The sequence below is a fragment of the Maylandia zebra genome, linkage group LG4 (genome assembly GCF_041146795.1).
Source record: "Maylandia zebra isolate NMK-2024a linkage group LG4, Mzebra_GT3a, whole genome shotgun sequence".
Taxonomy (NCBI): domain Eukaryota; kingdom Metazoa; phylum Chordata; class Actinopteri; order Cichliformes; family Cichlidae; genus Maylandia; species Maylandia zebra.
The window spans coordinates 23,336,631-23,360,015 of record NC_135170.1 but is presented as its reverse complement, the minus strand read 5'-3'; the positions used below and the strand labels follow the sequence as shown (position 1 = coordinate 23,360,015).

The window sequence follows — 23,385 nt, the reverse complement described above, 5'->3', positions numbered from 1 at the left end:
GATGTTAGTTAGAAAGCTCTTAGGCATTGGGTTGTGTGAATGTGCCAAGCTGTATAAAGCACAAGTGCTCCAGTAGAGTAGAAAAGCTCTATATAAGTCATTTATCATTGACTCATATTAAAAAGTGGACAGTATGGTGGGATGGCAGTAGAGTGAAATCCACATCTTTTTGAATGCAGCTGCGCATGTGAGCCTGGTCATGTTCTATTTCCAGAAGCACGTTGGTCACAAGGTGAGGCAGGCAACTGCTTGGGGCCTTACCCCCAAAGGATGGTAATGTGCAAAGTATCCAATGAGTAGGAGAGACCTGACCTCCCTTAGGGGCTTAGTTTACTTTGACGTTTAATATTTGTTAATTGACCTAACAGAGCAGGCAAGTGTGTTTAGCTCTGCTGGCCATGATGCGACTGAATCTAATGTGGGCATTGCTGGGAGTCAGAGATGAGTAACTGGTTTATTAGCATATCTAACAGGCTGAAATATAATAGAGGGTGGTGGTTACAGTATTAACACTTTTTTAACCAGTATACTTAGTCTTGAGCATTGTTGCTGAAGTAAAATGGTTTCTTCCATTCTTCCAGTCTTACCTGTCATTTTGTAGGACTTTTGGCGACAGTGCTGTCATGTTATTTATAATGAGCTCTAGTTAGAAGGCTCCCCCGTGAATTTTCACCACTGTCTGTTTCACTACTGTAGCTTAAACTGATGGGAATAATTATGAGGTATACACTAGAGGGAACGATTCTTAGTTGGCCTCATTCAGTATGATAATCTCACCTTATATAATTTGAAGTTCATTTAATATACTGGATGTAATCTCATTAAATATGATTTGAAGTTCACTTAATATGCTACATGTATCCTCTGTGGGAAAACTACTGTAGCTGCCTTTATTGTGTGCCTTAGTGAGTGAACTCTGTTTAACCCTGTGCCTTAAGAATTGCAAGCCTTATTTGTTGGCCCCAGCACAGTAGACAGGCCTCGGAGGAAGGCTGTCATACAGTCAGTGGGCAGAACACACTGGGAAGCATGCTGAACATATTGGGAGTTCCCAACCCTGATGGGAGCTGTTGTGTAGTTGCCATGCTGAATGCAACAGTAAGGCCGAGTTATGCCTGATTAGTACTCAAATATTGTGAGAGGACCGGTCTACTTATTCCATGGTGGAGGAATTTGGGATCATTTTTGATTTTTTCTAACAATTCATATCATAATAGTCTACAATTCATGTTTGCAGAAGGCTACCCAGATGTATTCTGAATGTCTTGATACAATTTAAAACACATATACTCTGTGTGGTATATATTTTTACGAGACATAAATAACTTAATTCAAATTATTTAATAGACTAGTCGCTACCTGTCCCCTCAGTCATGGCCTCTTCATGCTTATCATTATCAGCAGTGTCAGATGGGTTTATCTGCTGCTCCAAAGCTACCACAAAATTCTATTATAGGGGAGTTATTCAATATCACATAGATCCTACTGGAACCTTTAAATTAAGTTTTTTTTTAACTTAAAATGGTAGGCCATCTGTGATTCATCTCGTACCTACTGGGCTGCGCAAAATAAACTAGGCTAATAACCTCAGTTATATGTATTGGTATTATATCAAACGTTGTACTAGCCTTGTAGCCTAAGCTGATAACACAAAATTTCATCCACATTTCCTCGTTCCCAGCTGCAACTGGGATCTGTCTTCTGGTAAACAGGTCGGTTCACATAGCATATTTGACAGCATCTTCCTCCAACGCCCCTATGAGAAATCGCTCAGATGATAGAATTCATCTGATTTACTATGATGCTGTTAGATGAATGGAGATAGTGGAAAAAATAAAGTAGTTGTCAGAACTAATTTTTCCCACTCATCCGTCTCAAAAGAGAGGTGAACATAAACCAGCCCATCAGCAATCAGCCCGACTGTCCTGATTAGTCAGCTGTCCCTACATATTGTGACTGATTAGGATTCACATATCGTCTGTGCTTGTGTACAATATATTTGTTGTGTTTTTTTTCTTTGTAACAAAGAAATCGGAGCCAGTGGCTCCTGTCTCCCTCTGCCTTTTGCTTGTCCTTCGTCTGTCTCTCACTCACTTTGCTTGCTTAAGGTTTGACGTCCCGAGATCACTTTGTTGTCGCTTTACTGTTCCTTCTGCTTCTTTTCTTAGGTGACTCTGCTTTTATCAGGAGAAGCTCAATAAACTGCATTGCAACAAACTCTGCTTTTCTCCAAAAACCTGAATTTTTGTTTTAGTTGTTTTCCTTTTAAAAGACATCAAAAAAGCTGAATCCAAAACTGGGGAGACAAAGTTTATCGTTTAGGTTCCAGATTTTTGAATAAACAAAACTGTTGCATACCAAGAAGTCACATCAAGGCGACACATACGGTTTATAGTGGATTTACATGAAACCTGCTTATAGTCTCCCTCGGCCATATGCTGGCACACAGAGACGCTGAGAAATTCCTTTACAAATGCAGTGTCATCAGCAGACTTAACTGTAGTTGTCTGAGTGGGACCACTAAACAAAAAAAGGATTGATCACCTGCAGAAACTTATGCAGAATAACTCGCTGTGGGTACAATTAGGCATTGTGCTGAGACGGCGGGGAATATTTCAGCAGGTGTTTGTTTGAGCTAACTAATTGCTCATTAACAGTGAACGGACGGTTCAGCAGCTGTCGAAGCTCACACAGTAAGAAAGGCTGTTTGTTCCCCTGGATGACTTTCTCTCCCCACGGCACATATTACAGTTAAACCACGATGCAGCTGATTTTAACTGATGATGATATTTTTTACAATCTTACTATACAGTTTGTTAAAATCTTAAAATATTGCGATTCCCCAGATCCTCTGTCCTCTTTCTTTACCCTTTATTTTTGTCACTCTTTGTGATTAGATTTAATGTTTGAGCTTGTCCTTGCGAAGTCCCAGACAGGGTTTGCTTTTTCGGAGTCCTTCCATATGCATACCACACATTTATCCTTGTCTCTTCTTTTCTTGTGTTTATCAGGCATGGCTGACTGAGATCCACGAATACGCCCAACAAGATGTAGTGCTCATGCTGCTTGGAAACAAGGCAAGGCACTGAAATTCTTTCATAGCGGTAACAGTTTTTTACACATGCGTTGCAATACCGAACTTTTCTAGAGATTACCTGAGTGAGCTGCCAGCTCACATGTACAAAACCCATCTGACAGGGATATGATAGTGGCACAGATAATTGCCCTTTGGATACACAGTGAGTGGGCATGTGGAAATACTTTAAACACATGTGTTACATGTTTGAAAGGACAGCTTTGGGCAATAATCTGACCTGATTTGTGCTTAAAGGTACTCAATCTGACACTCACAGAAGTCCCATCATTTTTATACACACCCATTACTGTGGCACCTAATGTAAATTCTTCCACTATCAAGTTAGCACCTGACAATGAAACTGTTGGGTCTTGCCTTTGGTTTAAAGCCTTTAACAGGGCTTGGAAGTGAGGGACAATATAATGCACACTTGATTTTTGAACTGGATTTTGTCTTTTATGGGATTTGTTAATAGCGACAAATACCAAAACACACACAAAAAAGTTCTCTAATGTTGCATCTAAGAAAATTCAGAAAAAATAAGTATCGTTGTATTTCTAAGTATCAGTAATAATTTGCTGCTCCAACAGACGCATGCTTAGCATCAACTGATGTCTGTGCTTAAGCACAACTACTTGCTAAAGCTGTTTGAAGCTCAGTCAGTTGATTATTGGTGACATTTGCTTAAAAACCTGTTTTTTTTTTATGTATCCTTTATTTAGCCATGAGGGTCCAGTTGAAATACAACATCTCTTCTGCCAATGAGTCCTGAGTCATTCTGTGTGCGCACACATCTAATAACTGTCAATCAAATTTGCAAATATTAGCGAAACACATTTTCTGGAACTGTCATTCTTTCTAAGCAGAGAACAGATGTCTTTGGCTCAGAGCTCTGTCTACTTTCAGTCACCTAACGTGCCATAACAGCCTTTTAATAGCATCCCGAGTCTTCTTAGCTGCCATCGGATCAGAACGAGGCTTATATATGGCAAAAAGCCTGCAATTGGTGAAAGCATATTTGGCGCTGATGCTGATGGTTGCTTGATGCTGGATTGTAACCTTGTTTTTCCTGTCTCATCAGGCTGATGCCACTCATGACAGGGTGGTGAAGAGAGAAGATGGTGAGAGACTTGCTAAGGTGAAGAACTAAGATGCATGGGGATTTGTTTAGCTGTGTCATAGTCTGAAGGTCCACACAATATAAACAGAAATTTTGCCCCAATCTTTTTCTAAACAGTGAAGACATTAATTTTTCTGTATATGTGCTTTTCCAAAGGGATTTATATGGCTGATTGGATTTTTATGGCAAGCATGAGGATTATAAATATTACAGAAATGTGTGATTATCTGGAGATCCGTTTGCATTCTCACTCTAGCTCTTTATCTGAGATTTCCTTCTGCTGTTAGGAAACGGAAGATAAGACTCGGATGTGTTTTCTCCCCCATAGATAATAAAAATGTGATAGTCAGTATTTACTCTGTAGAATTGTGTCTTATGGCTCATCGTGTTTTATGAGCTTCTGCATAACATGTATCGACTGTCAGTCATCCCCAGTTTTATAGCTCTTTCTTCAGTGCGACTGCAAATCCTTGCACTGCCTCAAAACCAAGTGCACTGAAAAAAAAGGTAAACTGCCAAGCAATTCTTTTTAGAAATGGCAGCAATAAAGTGCCAATAAGTAACTCGGGGCTCAGCCTGGAAGGAAAAAGACACATCAGTTATCATCTCTGTTTGCTGATACAAATTTGCCTGCAGAGGGAAAGCATGGAGATGGCACCGAGCTGGATTATCTACACGTGAACAAGTGTGAAGCTGCTGGGCACTACATTTTTATGCAGTTTTTATCCACCAGTCACAATTTGTTCTTTCAAGCTTAATCCTGCTGTGTTAACTTTTTATACATACACTTATAGGCCATTTCATGAGGTTTCTTATTAACGCAAATATCTAATGCAACTCGGTACATTCAGGCATGTAGACATTGTCAAGACAAAGTTCAAACCGAGCATCAGACCGGGAGGTAACTTTGAGGCATGGTTGTTAGTGTGTTTTCAGAAACTGCTGATCTACTGGAATTTTACCACACAGCTCCCTCTCGAGTTTACAGAGAAAGGTGTGAAAAAGAGAAACTATCCAGTGAGCGCTATCTTGGTAAAAATGCCTTGTTTTTGTCAGAGGTCAGAGAAGAATGGCCAGACTGCTTGGAGCTGATAGGAAGGCAACAGTAACTGAAAAAAACACTTGTTAAAACCAAGGTGTGCGGAACAGAATCTCTGAGTGGACGGCATTGCGAAATTTGAAGTAGATGGGCTACACTTGGAATGGGAAACTGAGGCTACAAATTTTACAGGCTGACCAAAATTGGACAGCAGAAGATTGGAAAAAATATTTCCTGGTTTGAGTCTTGATTTCTGCTGCAACATTCATTTGGTAAAAACTAAATGGCTCCTACCTTCTATAACCATTCAGGCGTCTGTTGGTGTAGTAATGGTCCACGGGATATATTTCAGCACATTTTTAATTCATCCATCCATTTGCTTCCGCTTATCCTTTTCAGGGTCGGTGGGGGGCACTGGAGCCTATCCCAGCTGTCTTAGGGCCAGAGGCAGGGTACACCCTGGACAGGTCGCCAGTTTGTCACAGGGCTAACACATAGACAGAGACAACCAATCACACTCACATCTAATTTAGTGCTTCCAATTAACCTAACCCCACTAACTGCATGTCTTTGGACTGTGGGAGGAAGCCAGAGCACCCAGGGAGAACCCATGCAAACTCCACCCTGGCCTGAACTCAGGACCTTCTTGCTGTGAGACAATAGTCCTAACCACCATGCCACCTGTTTTTAATCAAATCAAGCATTTTTTTTTTTTAAACAGCACAACCTACCTGAGTGTTATTGCTAACCATATCCTGCCCATCTTCTGATGGCTCAGACTGGTTTTTGGAACATGACAATGATTTCACTGTGCTCAAATGGCTTCGAAAGTCACCAGATCTCAATCCAATAGAGCACCTTTGGGATACGGTGGAACAGATGTTTTGCATCAAATCACAAATCAAAATTTAGGAAATTCAGACCTTAGCAATGTTTCAATGCAGCACATGGCTGAATGTTTGCCATAAATGGCAAACAGATTAATGGACAGGTTTGCAGTTTATTATGACTGTAAACATCTTTCTCCAGTGTCTTGAGCTCCTCTGCTCAAAGCTGCTTCTTAAAAAATTAAGAAAGAAAAGATTATTTTTTTGAGGTTTTAGTACAAACATCACAGAGAGCACAAAAAAAGCACTTTGCATTAAGATTCATTGCTTTGGCTCTGCAGGAATTCGGAGTTCCCTTCATGGAGACCAGCGCCAGGTCAGGCCTCAATGTAGAGCTGGCTTTCACTGCTGTGGCCAAGTAAGTATATTTCTCTTTGCAAGTGTCAGGGATTATATAAAGGATGTATGAATATAAAATGTGGTTTTTAATTTAAAACATTTAGTATTTTCATATAAACATGGACGTCAATGTGGAGTCAAAAAGATTTGTTACTCGTGTAAATGCTTCCTTGAAGTTGCAAATGTTTCAATAAAGATCTGAAGTACAGATTTAAATAATAGTTTTCCCTTACTAGTGTTTATTTTTGTCTTTATTTGGCTAAAAGAATGGCAGAAAGTCAGGTGGTTACACAATATTAAATTTTTTGCCTACCTCTGACTTCTGCTTGTTCTCCCCTTTTCTGCATGGGCTTTCTCTCACAGTCCAGTTTTAGTATTTCAGTCTGAGCATTTTCTAATCTGTCCATAGGTATGAATGTGAATCTCCTGTGTTAGTTGACTGACAGCCAATTCAGTCAACTAACACAGGATTTTCAAAAATAGGTTAATGTGTGTAAAGGTCCTTTACCTCAATATCCTCTTCCTTTTCCTCAGGGAGCTGAAGCACAGGTCCATGAAGGATCCCAGTGAGAAGTTTAAGCTCCATGAGTACGTGAACAAGGAAATGAAGGGCACTGGCTGCTGCCGGTCTTAAAAGCCTGCCCCAGTCACTCTTTGGCTCTGTGTGTGTGTGTGTGTGTGTGTGTGCCACTTATTTCCATACTGTACATGTTCATATCTGGTGTGATCAGAAAGGAGGAGTCAGCTCCAGCGAGGTATAAACCCGTTCGACCTTCTGCTCGTCCATTTTCAGATGTCATTGTGTCAGTACACACAATCTCACTGTTGTCCTCACTAGTCTCGTTGCCTTCCTGCATCATGTGTATGTGCGTCTTGCTTTTCCCCACCCATCTCCTTCTGTAGCTGTAAATGTAGCCCAAGGTTATAATTGGCAAAAGGCAAAGATGGCACACCTCAGTTATTACCCTTTTTCAACTGCAGCTACACAATTATCTTCACCGTTGCCTGGTGTCCTTCTTTTATTTTGAAGGGTCTTTTTTGTTTTGTTTGTTGCAGAGATAAAATGCATGTTTTTAAAGCAGTTTAATTTCTGCATATAATTATTGTGTTAGATGCAACTGTCATTTTCTTCGGATGTTACGGATGAATGTTCAAATAGTAAATGTGTAGTGAAGTGTCCTCTGTACAGTTTGTGGTCAAATCAATGATTCAACAGGCTCCCTGGAGCCGGGTTAGCTCACCAGCATAAATTTAGTCTGTTTCAGCTGTGGATTTGGGGGTGGGGGGGATTTGTATTATTTTAACACAAAAATCTAGTAAAAGCAAATGGGTGTCGCTATTTTGGATACAATGAGCATTAACAGCATTCAGATATGAATCCATATTAATATAATGTTTAAACAAATTTAGACATTTGAGTTTTGAAGAGCTGTAATGCAACCACTGTTCCTGATCTGTATTTTTTGTTAAATTATTAAAAACAGATAGTCAAACACACTGTATGCAATATACAGGAATATAAAATTGGGCTTTTTTTGGTCATTATGGTGTAAATACTACTTTTTTTTTCTGCATGTAAAATAGTTTGGATAGAAGAGAACAGCACTTTAGATAGGAATAAGAGCATGGGAGTGAAGTGATAAATAAAGAGCTATAGAGACCTGAAGTATTGTACATGAAACATCTGTAATTTTTTTTTATTTCTCTGTTTGTTTCTTTTTTGTTTGTTTTTTGAAATCCATGCAAATCATGACAGTGTATTTAAATGCTGAGTTTTGAGCCACCTCTCATTTCTTTATATTTTGCAGGGAAATAGCTGCAGTGATTTATCGAAACGTGCAAACATACATTGAAATACTGTATATAAGTCAAACACAGAGATCATAGAATTCTAACAAGCTGGAAGTCTCTTTAGATAATCATTGGGAATAGTTCTTTAGGGGTCTTGAAGGACATTTGAAGCTCTTCTTTGGATGTTGGATCCCTTTTGTTCTGTTTTTTGTCAAGATGATCCCTCACTGCTTCAGTAAAGTTGACCTCCAGTCTTGGCAGTGTGTTTGGGATCATTTCCATGCTAAAACTTGAAGCCAACACCCCTGACTTATATGCAGCATCAGACAATGACAGAGCCTCCACCATGTTTTACACTTGGCTGTAGATGCTCACTGTTATCTCTTGACCTCCTTAACACATATTAATCAATTTAACCAAAAATTTCAAATTTGCATTCATCACTTCAAACCTGATTTTCAGTCCATTTGTTAGATAATATGATATCACCACCCTGACCTTCAGATACTGTTCATCTGCTTCTTCTTCCACTTGTCCAGTTTCCCCAGTATTTTTTAAGGACATCTGCACACTATACTGAGATAAGCTAGGTTTTCAGCTATAGCCCTTGAGAAATCAACTCAATCTTGTTGATGCAAAAATAATATTTTTATGCCCATCTTTGTTTATCTTTGGCATTTTTGGATTCAACTAAAGAAATGGGAACAATTGATGTGTTTTTGCAACAGTAACATCGAAGCTAAAGATACAATTTTTAAAAAAGCCTTTTGCCTTCATCCTTTGAGTTGCATTAGTTTGTGCCTTTTTAAATGCTTCAATAATTTAAATCATTTTTTCTATAGCAAAAAGCAACAAAATGCTATTTTGTGATGTCAGGTACAAGAATTGGACTGAAAATGGGTGAAAATGCAGCCAATCTCCAGAAAACAATAACAGAAAACCTGGAGAACTAATCCTCAAGACCACCTTAAAAACAAGAAAGTCTGGGTCTTTGGAAGTAGATTAAAAGGAAATGACCGATGACTCAAAACCTTTGCACAGTACTGCATGTATGTGTTTTCTGTACATTCGTATATAAATTGGGTATATAGTGCCATGTTTTCTTAACATTTTGAGCAGTATGTCACCTTTAATCGGTTAACAGTATTTAACTTATAATTAATATAAGAATCACAGATGACATTTTATATACTGTTGCTTAGAAAGACTCCATCTCAGTCACAGAAACCACATACTGTACTGCACTTACTGTACATGCCCATGTTTCTTTCTTTTAGCCTTGAAGTTAAGAGTATTGTTTATTTGGTTTACTACTTTTCAGTGTGTAACTTCTTTCTTGTAACTTAAAACTACAATAAAAAAAATATGTATACATCATATTTCTCTTACACAAATTCTCTTCTTGGACAGTTACACAATACAAAGCATGCAATTACAGATCACTGAGCGCAGCAGAGAGCATGTGCGTGTTCACGCTGATTGACGTCAGCTCTTCAGGTTTGAACAAATTGTGCGACAGTCCAATGACAGTAGTGCTCAAACCTTGTTGTGCCTTTTTCCTAGGGCTGCTTTCACAAATCACTTAAAGTGTAGACCAGCAATCACTGGTTTGATGAAGTTAAGCTGCTGGAGCCTTTTTTAGTCTAAAGCCTTTCCTATGTCTCCCTCTGCTGGATAATAACTCATGACATAAAGGAAATATTTAAATAGTTGTGTATATATAGAAGAAGCAGTAAGGCTAGGCAGTACTTAGTTGTTACATTGATTACATCTGTGCTAACAAAAAAAAAGCAAAAATTGTTTATTCTACCTGTGTGGCACATAGAAAATTAGACAGTTTAAAAAAAATAAATACATTCAGAATTACACATATTTTTACAGAAAGTCTAATATAAAATAATGTATGTATACCACCTTAATGATGTTAACATGCAGTTTGATGTCAGATAAATCTGTTTTGGTCTGCATATAATTGGTCAGAAGTTTGCAGTTCATACATCTGAAATGTAATCTTGTTACTGATGACAGAACACTACACTGAAATCTCGTGAGCAGCAGCCGTTCTAACTCCAAGTTTACAGACACACACACATCTGCACATTCAGTGTAAATGTCCTGTTTCAAGTATGAAAGTAAGTCAGACCACATAGCAGATGAGTTAGCTAACATTCATGGCTCCCCACGAAACGTGTCTGGCACATCATGTAGGTGAGGCTGACGAAGACGACAGGCAGAGACAAAAGGGTAACTGCTGGAATGCCAAATAATCAAAGCTGTGTCACCGTGAGGCTGTTTTCTATGTGAGCCTTCAGTTTTCGTAAGTGCTTCTATTACAAGATGTCAAGGTTTTTTTCTTCTTCCAGCGGCAGTTTCTATATTCCTCACCCTGCACCAAGTTCTTCGTCCTCATCACGGTTTGTGCTTAAAATATGCCTCCACTGTAGAAAAGGAGAAAGAAAATAGAGCCACATGAGTTAAGAAAATAGTGGCACGTTCTTCTATGTATTAAAAAACGATTTACAGTATTGTGCAAAAGTCTTGAGCCACTCCTTATTTCTTTATATTTTGCTTCCAAGGACCCGACTTTGTTTCATTCTTTCTAAAGATCTTCTTTTGACATCAGCTGCTTTTTCACTCACTTTAAGTCCAGGTCTTGTTCTTGACCTGAAGAATATCTTATGTTTTGTTTCGCGAAACCATTCAAGACTAACCTGTTACTCTTTCAAGCATTATAAGGCATTTAGGACATGAGCCGGTGCTGTCTCTGCACATAACAGACTAGAACCAATTAAAAATTTGTTACTTTCTTTTGTTGAATCTTAACAAATGCCAAAGATAACACAGTTTGACAGGTACAAAATAGTATTTATGTACTAATAAGGTGATTCCCAAAGAGCTTTGAGCTAAAAAGTGTACACAACAGTGTAAGTTTCTACAACCAAGCTCTGTCATGGTTTTCAGCCAGTTGTGTGTCAGATTTTGTCAAAATTGGTGGAAATATGAGCCTTGCATCAGATTGGCGATCTGTCCAGGGTGTACCCTGACTCTTGCCCTATACCTGCTCCAGTCCACCCACAACCCTAATAAGGATGAGCAGAAAAGGATGTTTGGATGGATGGACGATGGAATTATGAACACAGAAAAGTATCTGATTTTGATCCACTGTGCAATACTATCTAGAAATTGTCAGATTGGCAGCAGCTTCATTTTTCACTGCAAGTGCAGTAAAAGCATACCTTTGATAGAAAACACACAATGGGACAGTATCAGCCATGGATTGGCCTCCCCAGAGCCCGGAGGTCAACGTTACTGAATCAGTGTGAGATCATCTCAACAAAGAATGGAACAAAAGCCAGCCAACATCCAAAGAAGAGCTTTGAACATCCTTAAAGAAGCATTGAGAACAATTCCTGATAACTATTTACACAGCACTTTTTTGTATCTTTGCACATTTCCTAGCAAAATATTAAAAAATGAGGGGTGGCTCAAGACTTTTGCACAGCACTGTATGTGTTTTGTAATTTTTTTTATTTTAACCTGCATACTCCTGAGGCAGCATTGGTCTGTTAATAACTGTAAGGAAAGCAGTGATCCATTCTTTCTGCTCCACTTCGGTCTCACATGCAAAGAGGAACTTCCTATCTGGGGTCACTATTGTTATTCCAAATGGCCAATGGTAACCCTGGATAGTGGAAGGGAGGTTGGGAAGCACAATGTAGCCATTTTCCTGACTACCGATGAAGACCTCACCACGTGCATAGGCATCCTACAAGCAGAGAGAGAAGCAGTTTTAATGTATGTAATGTAGTTTTATGTACCTGAATCAAACTTAAATTCAGAAGAGTTAATGGATATGGAAATTGCTTCATTAAAGTATAAAAACACACAAAACGTGTGAATAAAATCAAAGGCGCTGTGCTAAAGGCTACTTGCACAAATTCTGGGTCATGGTCTCTTAAAAACAAGAATTGACTGTAGAGAAACATCACAGCACCATCTGCTGGTCACAGTGTGTAATTAAAATTATTTTCATATGTTTTACTGGTGAAACTTTACTACCAGTGGATCCTTGAAATACAAGAGCCTCCTGTCATCCATCGTAAACCACCTCTTCTTGAAGCCCTCTGTGTGCTGCAGGACAGAAAACAAGACATCGAAGTCATCTTGACGGCATCACTGTGATTTTTTTATTTTATTTTTCTCCTGTGCTATATGATCGGCAATTTATCTACACAAAACAAAATCACCTTTGGACCAGTCTTCTCCATGTAGCCCTCTTTTAGGTAGTTTCTGGTTACCTTTGGCAGCAGCTGCACAAAGAAAAAGAAACATACTCAATCATTTCAGGAAAACGTTTGATTTGTTGTTCGTTTCTTTTTTAACTGTATATGTGCGCATGCTTATATTAAACTGACTACTGGTTTGCAGTTAAACCACATTGAGAAGTTGTTGTGATTTAGTGTTTTACATAAATAAAACTGAATTGAATTGAATTTGACATTTTAGAAATAAATACAGTTTACCGAGCTGTACTGAAGTTAAAAACACCTGCAAAAGGTTTAAATTAAACCTCTACATGAGCTTAAATCATGAGTACAGCAACCAGATTGAAGCACAAAAGATGCCATTATTGTGTGCAATATTACCTTCATAATGACAAGTTCAAAAGAAAAGGAAAAACTTGTCTTCAGCCACCTTAGTTGTAGCTGCCTTCATGCAGGAGCCCATATATGAGAGCACTTACTCACCTCAGAGTTTAGAGCTAGAGGAAAAGCCACCTGCAGGTAGCGCAATCGAGCTGCTCTGATGCCATTGAACCAGTCCACTATTTCCTTAAGAGAAGGACATAAGGAAGTATAATGGCTAAGTTACACATTATCATGTCATTTAAACCATTGGTCCCATCCCCAATTAACTCCACTAACAAGGTAACTTCTTAAAAATGCTTTGTAAGAAAACCATCTGAAACTAAGCTATTGGCAAATATATTGGTCACTATTTTTAATTAAACAGATCCCTGTGATGCTCTTACTAAAGTAAATTTGTTACATGTTGAATTGTAATTGCCAACCTTTTCCTCTAGAGGGACACATTAACTTTCCCAAGCTCACGATTTCCCATCTGAAACACCAAACGGGGCATGTCAACTCACCTTTCCATCCTCATGGTAAACAAAGACATTCCTAGTGCTGTTGTCCTTTAAGTAGGTTATCTGCAGGCCATGGGCAGTGCCCATTTTGGATGGCTGGAAAGTGGCATTCAAAGTATTGATCTTCATAATCGCTTTAGGCTCTTTGGCCTGCAGAAAGTAAAGACTTTTTGTTAAACATTCTCGCCATTATCAAGGCTGTTTTTGCACATTATTAACCAATTGTAGACTAGGAGATAACCACATTTGCCAAAACACACAGGCTCCTTATTTATACAACTTCATATATTACAAAGAGAAAAATCAGGACATGTATGAAGTGATAGAGTGTAAGCAAAACAGACAGAACTCACGTCATGCTTGTTAAAGTATTTAAGCACACCCTCTCGCTCGGACAGAATAAATTTTCGGCTTAGGTATTGTCCATTGTCTCTGCCACGTTTCCACAGAAACCCTTCTCTGTAGCCTGCCAGGAGGAGAGAAACACAGGTTGGGGGTGAAAGCAAAACAACTTTTATTAATGCTGAAAATCTCAGACACACATCTAAGAAATGTCCACAAATAAACAAACTGTTATTAACTTGATAATCAGATAGATAAATGTGCACTGGGTGATTTAGAGCAAGAAGAAAACTGTCACTTTTAAGGCTGATCCATTTACATTATAAAACAATGATAGCCTCTCTGCATATACTGTAGCATTGGCATTTGTTTTGGACCTTTGTTTCTGACCCTGTTCAGTGTTCAGTTCCCATCGCTTATGTTCATGCTATGTTTCAAATAAAATCTAAAATTATATGGTTTAATTTGCTTTGCCAGGTTAACTCCTACTATTTTGATATATTTAGACAGAAATTGTTCTGAAGAGTTGCAGCAATTGCACAATACACAAAGCTTTTATATCCACTTGCCATTAAAAAAAAAAAAAAAAATTGACTCATGCCGCCTTACACTCATGGCTGACACTTTAATTCCAGAAAGCAAGTACGGAAATCCCTAAACCCACATTGTCTTGCTAAATAGGTTTAAACTAATCCAAATGCTAAAGAAAACATAAGTTATATTATTGCACAACCACGTCTTGTGGTTACTCATCCGGTGAATTAAACGCCTATTACACAATCGCTTGAAGAGCTAACCAGTAACAACATTGGTGGAGGCCACTGAAAGACATACTGATGACCTTGTGCTTGTGTGTGTACCCTTTTAGTATTTGTGACCACTGTTCTAAGAACCTCAGTAATGGCTTTTACTATACATAAATAATTAAGCTTCTACTGATCTACAAGCCTGAAAATGACTGAAACAAATATGCTAGCACACACACTAAGCACGTTTGTTTCATAGCTGTAACTGAACAATCGGGAGCAGTGAATGACTCCACTTATTTTTAGTCATACCTAAATAATCATGTCAATCATTCACCTATTTTCTCCTCCCCACAAACACATAGACACACACACAGTAGTAGATGGTCCTATTCTTGACCATGGCCACACACAAAACCGTAATAACATTATTCTCATACAGACAATTAAAACTGAAACACTAAGGAAATATAAAATGCACCCAAATAACAGAGAGCTAGATCCTGATGCTGAAGTTGATACGAAATCAAAAAACACTTGGGTATTGTTCCTCAGCTGTTACTCTACCAACACTGTGATGCTACAACGCAATCGCCATAGTCACACGTGAACTACAAAGTTTCCCCATTTTTACATGTAGCACTCAAAAGGCTAATTAGGCAGCCAAGTGTTTAAGGGTGCATACTACGTGAGCAAATGGTCTTAATCAAAATTAAATGGAAATCTGACTGGATATGAATAGCTGCATGTGTTCCTAGTAATATATTACATTGATTCGTCAGAAACAACGAAAACTACTTCCCCCGCAAGAAACTGTACCAAAAAAAAAAAAAAAAAAAAAAAAAGCACCTCAGTTAATTGCTGCTGCTGCATGAGGTTAAATACATTGCTATAGAGGCCAGAGGCTTCAAAATAAGAGGAGGATGTGCCAGAAATTTATACAGTAAATTACAGTACCTAGAATTATGGTACACCTGCATCTTTCTTCACTTTCCTACTTAAATATGCATTTTGAGTCACAAATAGAACCTGTTGCTGTGGCTGAGCAATAGCTTCATCAATAATTTATGAACCTGAACCTGTTTTCTTCCACCTCTGGGATGGGGTCAAACCTTCCACAACGACAGAACAGAGGAGAAGAAGAGAAATGATTCACTGAGATAACAGAAAGTTAAAGATTTGCAAACACTTGGAAGAGCAAAGGGAGTTTCGGATGGCAGTGTCCGTCTCTCTCCAGATCCTGCACAGATGAATACTGCATGTTTTGGCATAAAATCTATGTGCGCTGTTGTATACAATGCTCATGCACAAAAGAGGGCATTCTTCCTCCACGGCAGGCACGCATATTCACATGCTCTAAACCTCTGCACAGCACAACACAAGGGAGCATTGACAGAGAGACAAAGTTTGACTGTCATGAGACTATGATAACAGGGCTTTATATTCTCTACCTGCAACTGAGAAGACTTTTAGTTTCTGCATGCAAACATCCATATGTGTGCCAGGATCTTAGCCCAGACTCAAATCTGCGGTCTACATTTTAAATATGTTCAGCTGACCTGACTAACACGAGACCAGAGCAATTAGTTACAAACCTTCCTGCTTGCCTTGCACATCTACTCTGCAGCACTAACAATACAACGCACAATACACTTCAGATTGTATATTGGCACACAACAAAAGCAAATCTTAAGCTTTATGCTAATTTTTAAATGCACGAGGTTCCTCAGAGACACCCAGTGACAACCTCATACGACTTAGTTAAAAGGGAACTGTGTTGATTTTACCCATCACATTCTGCTTCCTCATCATGTGGACTACAGCATGTGAACCTACCATCTGTGATGCTGCCCTACTACAAATTCTAAGACACAATCGCACACACACACCTTCTGAAGGTGTGGTTTTGAGTAACAAAGTATTGTATTATATAATGTACAATTTTTTTTTAAACTGCTTTCTGTCGGGTTGAACAAAATTTAACTTGCCTTGTTTCCTGTTTTCCAAACAGACGTTACCAGGGGAAGCAGTCTTTCAAGCTTGATAGTATGTATGGTTTGTGACCATCATTTCTTATCTGGGTAACATATACACACGTCTGACAGCTTCCCATTTCCTCAGACTTTGCTCAACTCTGAGTAGTTGCTAAAGAGAAGAGTGGATTTCTCAGAACTTAGCAGCATTGTAACATTGTGGGGTAGGCCTATCCTTTATGTGTGGCTCTTTTAAATAAGATCCTATGAATAGGTATGAACACACAACACAAGATCCCCATTGCCCTGAAAAACAAGACAGCCTGCTCTGGAAAAAAAGGTCTAATCACAATAAAAATACTTCAAATTACTCCGTTCTACTAAATCATTTATCTCAAAGAGTGCCGGGTTAACTATTCACACATTAACCTCAACTTTTTGCCCATTTTCAGCACTTATATTCTGTATCTAAACATTTCATACAGTGTCCAAAAAAGTTGTAAATATTAAAATAAATAATAATTTATTGTCATTAATACAACTACGCCTATCTTTTTGGCACCGAGTTTGGTGAAAACCATACATGCAGTGTGTATAAAGGTCTTAAAACAATATATAAATAAATAGTTACCAACAGTTCAGACATTGGTTAGAAAGAATAAAGATGTATAAAGATAACAATCGAATAACTGGAGTTTTGTTTTTATATAAATAAAGTTTCTCCTGTCATCGGTGTTAAATATATCATCTGCTTTAAATATCTTAAAGTGCATTTTATTGCTTTTAGCATGGATTCAATTCAAATACATTTTCTGTTTGCTATTTTATTTAGGTTTTGTGAATCGACTGCATACTGCCCTTGCGACTGTAGAAAAAAAGCAATTTTTATGCCATGATTTAAACAGCATAGGGATTTTCTGTTACACACCCAGCGATGCAATGCACCTCATTTTACAATCATGGCCATTGTGCAACTCAACAGACGATACTGACGATATGAAATGAGAACTCTAAATGTAACGTCCACTAATGAGGGTGTGTCCATATTATTCAGAGAAGTGAATAAGAGAAGATTGTTTTGGAAACGCTACATAATCTTCGCATCATAATCTTAGCTGTGTCATACATTCGTGCATGCGAAAATCACAATAGTCATAACAGGCAGACTCATAGTAGTCCAGTCTTGGCATTTGCACACTCATTGCCAGTCAGTGGCAGAGGCGTCCGTTATTGATTAACTGAGTCTGGTTTCCACTGGTGCTTCTTTGTCTCTTATGAGACTGCATTGGGCAATTAGCCAGACGTCCATTATGAAAGGGACATGATTCAGCACAAAAGGCATGGATAAGTGTTCACACATTAAGTTTGAGTTTAGATAAACTAAAATGAGAAAAGGGTGTTTTGGTAATTAGTGAGAAACGAGAATAAAAAGGATCTGTAGGGCAGAAAAATACCGTTTTCTTCACTTGATGACATACCCTCATTGTCTCTGCAACATAAGCCATGCTGACACACCATCTATCTCTAAACAGCTGACTAATTGGGCTGGGCTATGTAAATGAGCACTGGGTGATGGTGCCTGGTGGACCATGACTATTTATTTCCTATTACACCCTTTGATGCCATTACCAAGTCACATAGTACCTCCTGCAACAACAGCACCTGCCAACATCTCACCAATTAAGCTGATATATCTCATTTCTGTTTTTATGCCCTTCAATTATTTTCTTTATTCCCAAATTCCTGAATTATTACTTGAAGTGGAGGTGGTAAAGTGGCGTGTTTTCTGTCCTCGATCCTTGTTTGGGTTAATAGATGACGCTTTCTCGCTGATTCAATCAACACTGAATGGGTGGTGCAGCGTAAGACGCAGAAATACATCTTCTTTTGGTCATGTAAAAGGGTATAACTATATGCATATAACTGTGCACAGGTATGTTGTATTCTTACCTGCCGAGTAGGGTTCCTGCTTTTCCACGCACAAAAACTCCTTCCTCTCGTACTTGGCTCGGATCCACTGATCCCGCAGGACCCTGCAGAACGGAGGCTGTTAGACACTCAGCTCTGCCTGGGTTTGATGTTTACTTCATGCCTCAGCTAATTTGTTGTAAACATCTCATTAACTTGCGCAGATGCCGACCCTCGTGGATTCATTTTGTGCAAACATCTATCAAATACAACCTCATCATCTTGTAATTATCATTTGTGTCTCCCTTGTCCTGTTTCAAACATAATAACGATTAGATGGTGTGTGATGTTCTTTAGCGTCATATTCTTCTCCTTTTTTCCATTTTCTGTATTTTTTGGTTCCCTTAATAATAATAATCATAATAATTGCACTTGTATGCATCTTCTCAGTATGTTCAAACTGCTGCGGTATTACTGTGTGTGCAGCTCTTCACTGTAGTAAATGGATCTGCCTTTTTCATCCCTATTTTCTTCACTCATCAGTCACCCCTCCAAAACACAACACATGCCCGTTTAGACTTTCTGACATGACAGGTCACTGTGGTGCTGTTCAAAATTGTTATTTATATCGCTGAACAGTTAAGAAGAAACCCTCGTGCTGAATTGCTGCTTCCTGTTCATACTACAGGAACTGGGCATTCTTATCAATGTCATCCTGCCAAACCAAAACCACTTGTTAATGAAGACATCCATTTTCCCAACAGCTGCAGGCTTAAAGGCACCATTGCTAATATTTACTGCATAAAATAACAATTAATTTAGAGCATATATAGAGAGAAATTTACTAGTTTTAATAGTTTTCAATACTTATTACTAAAAACAAAAACAGTTTCTGTCATATCCCACTGCTTTGTGCTTATCCATGTTGCAGTCATAATAAGAAAATGGAAACCTTCTTTCAATTTAAAAGGTTTTACATATCAAGACATAATAAAAAATAATCTGGTCCTTAGCCTGTGTTAAAATGATCATCATCACCCCTTTGTCACTGTGCTCGACTGTTGGTTTGGTGTGTTTGTGCTGAGGTGCTGCGTTTATTTTTTTTACCAAACATAGTTCTTGGCATTATGGCCAGACTTTTGACTTTTGGTTTCATCTGTCCAAAAGGCATTGTTCAGGAAGATTTCTGGTATGCTCAGATGCAACTTTGCAAACATAAGCCATGAAGGCGGCATCAAGGCGACCCTTCTAAAGTGCCATATTTCTTTTGTTTTTCTAATTTTCTACTGTCATGTACTTTAACATTTAACATGGTTGGCAAGAGGCCTTACAATGTTTTCCACTTGTGAAGAATCTTTCTCACTCTAGGAAGATGGACTTGAAATTGTTGGAAAATGACCTCATAACCCTTTCCAGACTAGTGGGCAGCAACAATTGCTTCTATAACATCACTGCAAATGCCTTTCATCTTGGGCATTGTGTCAGTGCGTATCTGAATGATCCAGAACAACAAGCTGCCAAAACTTCTTTGTTTGAGGTGCTCACACTTACTGATGATCAATCAATCAAGTTCATTTGATTAGTAGAACCTGTGTGCTACCTTCCCTCTCAATCCCTAAGGTTATACTTTCACACGGCTTCTGCAATTTGGCTTAATCTTTGTTAAATATACAATGGCACAGTGCAGTATGTCGCGTATTGTAGCTTGTCTGAGGTTGTATTTACCAAATTTCAAGATTTGCTGAGGAACATAATATTTTTTATTATGTACTAATGTGTAAAACCTTCGAAGTGAAAGAGGGTGTACTTTCTTTACATTTTGACTGCGTATTTAGAGGTGACTCAAACATAAAGTGGAACAAAAGAGGATGGATTACTTACGTGCAATCCTTGAAGGTGGGGCAGTAGTAAAAGGCAGGAACTAGCTGTTCATATATGGCTTTGGCAGCATTGTTACCAACAGAGTCCATAAACTGTGGAGGAGGGGAAAAAACATTCACTCTATAAGGAATATCTGTTTGTGTTCACAGCTTTCTGTAGATATTCAAAATGCTGTGTTTGGAGCTCAGTGTTAGTTTGGCTGACTCTTTGCCCAAAGTTTGACTGCTGCACTTTTGTGTCTTCGTATTTAAAATTGAGGATGCTGCTCAGCACGCAGAGAAGTATACACAGACACGCCTTTGCATAAGTACACAAAGAAGCTGGTTGTGTCCGTCAGCTGCTGGCCCATTTCTTTTAGTCCAAGCTTAATTCATATAGATGACCTTTATTATTTTTTCAAGCAGAGATGCAGGGGGAAGTGTGGGAGACAGAAAGATAGCTGCTCATAGGTGCTTGAGAGAGATGGGTGCAGATGTGATTTCAAGCCTGATTGCTGATCCCCACTTACTAGAGGATCTCCTACTGGGTTTCTCACCTCCAACTCAGAAGGGGTCCAGGGATCCAGAATAAGAGATTTGACCTTGCTGATCTGAGCAATGTTTCGATGGAGGCCTGAGCAGCTGTGACACACAAACACGCCAAGGGTGTACGATGCCCACTCTGGGCCTGTAATGCAGGATAAAGAGGTATATGACCACACACACACAAAATATTTTACCTTACGTAACTGCCACACTGAAAAATTCCTGACAGACACTAATGGTTCCAAATAGTAACTGGGAAAAGTGGTTATCACAGGCAAATAGAACAACCATTGCTGTAGTTGATTAAGATTTCAAATAAACACAAATATGTTACAAATGTCGCCTGAGAAAGAACAGAAATCAGCACAGGCAGAAGCATAACAAGATTAAGACAAGCCAACGATAAAAGCTTGGTTGTTTCTCGGTCATTCTGCCTCTTCGTCTTTAACATAAGCAGATGATCAGCGCACAGCATAAATAGATTTCCACATATGCTCACTATAGTATACACAGGAAGTTACTAGTGCGCAATAAGCTTGTTTCTAGGACCTAAATTTAGGCAGCCTAAATCTTCAGTATTTATATCAAGACCCCGTGTTTTTAATAAGCGTCTGTATGCAGGAATAGATACATAAATACACATCACATTCACCTTTAACATGAATGCTTAAGCAAAGGTTTAAAAGTTGAAAAGCAGGGAAAGAAAAAACTTCACAAAGTTTTATGTATACCACACACTCTTCTTTTTTTTTTTTTAACTCATGCAGTATGACAAGCTGCACTAAATGTTTTTAAATTTAGTACAGAGAACAAACGCTGAGCAGGGTTATAATACAGTGAAGGTGTGAGGAGATGCAGATATATTTCGAAGTTTAATTTTTAGCGTCATTGCACTGACCAGCGTGAGGCTATATTATACCTGCCATTGTGGTTATTTTGTAACTGAACCGCAGAACTGGGGCAACAAGATTGGTGTCAGCATTCAGCAGCCTTTAAACCGTCTCTGAGGAAGGCAAAGCCGCACACATGCAAGAGAGCATGAGAACAAAGAGCTCGATTACTTCCTCGAGCATAATTTAAAAACTGTGCACATGCGAAACCGTGTATCTGTAACACTGAGACAAGATGCTGCCGCGTGGTTAGCAAGTCCCACGCCGACTCACCCTCTCGGTCTAACACTGAAGTCATTCTACACAGAAAGTGTAATGCACGCAGAGCCTAAAAATGTATGAGTGTGTTCAAAACTTAGAGCTGAAAGAAAGGACTCCAAGAGAACTGCAGCCGTGTTTATTACTGGTATTTTAATATGATGCTCTCATGTGCTTGTCGCCTTCCACACAAGAGAATCTTGAAGGCTGCAGAGTAGATAAGTGAAAGTAAATTTCACAAGCAACACCTTTTTGAAAATGCATGCATGCTCTCATATACTGAGCTGCAGATTTGATTAATGTTAAACAACTAGGTGTGTTCCTCAGGGTGTGTGACCACATGTCTGCAAGCTGAAGAAAACCAACCACGTACATAAACACCCATTTGGCTACTTAGCATGAACAGTAAAAATAATAATAATAAAAAAAAATTTTTTACTGAAACTACTGAAAACCTCCGACTGACAGTATTGGTTGTTGTTGTTGTTTTTTTATCAGAACTCACAAACGTATTGCATCAGTGTGAAAATCTTCATTGTGTCAACTATCGCACAGGTGTCATAACTGCCCGAGAAGAGAAACTAAAGCAGTTACGTTCGTGTGTCTCAGTTGGGATTGCCACAGAATGTATGAACACTCTTAAAACTGGATGTCCAGCATCTGAGAGTGACTCCACTCCTCCAGCCTACCTGCAGCTCCACAGTCGGCACAGTTCCCATTCCCAGGTTTGTCCAGAAGCGCTTTCACACGCTGTCTGATCATTTCGTGATCGGAGGTCATTTAAGTTTAACCTATTTTGCTCCGACGCCTGATCAACCCCTAAAATCCTCCAGCAGTCTTGCATAGAAAGTAGCCCAGATACTGTGGCCGGACGAACTGAAGTAAATTCGCAGGGCGTCAGAGCGCGCTTGGCCAAACAGGAGCGGTGTCGAATTTAGGTGGTGCCTCGATGAGAAGAAGAAGAAAAATGAAGCACGTTCAGCGTTGTGTAGATGCTTTAACACTGAAACAGCAAATGCAAACACAACTCTTCTTTGTTTATTTGGAGGGAGACCTCCAGTGGTCATAATGGAGACTTACGCAGAGTGGAACCACCCATATTTGACCTCTTCCTCGCTATTTCACTTCACTACAAAATGTAGTCTGCCAGATCAGTCATTCAAATCTACTAACAAACTCGGCAGGACCGGTCACACAGAAAAGAACAATTTAGATCAAGGTTTGATTAATTTAAATATGCTAGGGACAAACTGATTTTAATGTGTATAATAACTGCATTTCTTTTAGATCTGTTCCATTAGACTGTACAGAGGTACATTGTAAGCTGACTCACTGGCACAGTTTACTGGACATCCTCATTAATAAAATTCGTTTCACCGCACCATTTCCTGTTAAAGAAGATTAAGACTGCATGAAATTTACTATAATCGTGATAGAAAATTTCATGGGAAAAGGGAAATAT

The 23,385-nt window shown here is 38.9% G+C and overlaps 2 protein-coding genes across 2 annotated transcripts in view; one reads left to right on the top strand and one right to left on the bottom strand.

Moving 5' to 3' along the window:
- LOC101484267 (ras-related protein Rab-26) overlaps positions 1-9,631 on the top strand; it is a 55,687-nt gene extending 46,056 nt beyond the window's left edge. Inside the window, exons 6-9 of the mRNA XM_004559396.3 lie at positions 3,012-3,077; positions 4,158-4,214; positions 6,404-6,480; positions 6,996-9,631. Coding sequence (XP_004559453.2) covers positions 3,012-3,077; positions 4,158-4,214; positions 6,404-6,480; positions 6,996-7,095 — 300 coding nt within the window. The 3' untranslated portion in view covers positions 7,096-9,631. The remainder of the gene's footprint in view (positions 1-3,011; positions 3,078-4,157; positions 4,215-6,403; positions 6,481-6,995) is intronic.
- Positions 9,632-9,899: 268 nt separating this feature from the next.
- LOC101483986 (arf-GAP with dual PH domain-containing protein 1) lies at positions 9,900-22,967 on the bottom strand. The gene is made up of 11 exons (XM_004559395.5): positions 22,613-22,967; positions 20,787-20,917; positions 20,252-20,343; positions 18,413-18,495; positions 13,755-13,867; positions 13,405-13,551; positions 13,001-13,084; positions 12,500-12,562; positions 12,312-12,383; positions 11,790-12,018; positions 9,900-10,690 (listed from the first exon to the last, which is right to left on the bottom strand). The coding sequence occupies exons 1-11, from the start codon at positions 22,701-22,703 to the stop codon at positions 10,662-10,664; spliced, it is 1,134 nt and encodes a 377-aa protein (XP_004559452.1). The 5' UTR covers positions 22,704-22,967; the 3' UTR covers positions 9,900-10,661.
- Between the last annotated feature and the right edge of the window lie 418 nt (positions 22,968-23,385).

Excerpts from the sequence above, each read along its gene's own strand:
- LOC101483986 (XM_004559395.5), bottom strand. The coding sequence starts at position 22,703 with ATGACCTCCGATCACGAAATGATCAGACAGCGTGTGAAAGCGCTTCTG. Across the intron at positions 12,563-13,000 it reads CTCTAGCTCTAAACTCTGAG|CTGCTGCCAAAGGTAACCAG; the intron begins GTGAGTAAGTGC and ends TTCTTTGTGCAG. Across the intron at positions 10,691-11,789 it reads GCTGCCTCAGGAGTATGCAG|TGGAGGCATATTTTAAGCAC; the intron begins GTTAAAATAAAA and ends CCTTTTCTACAG.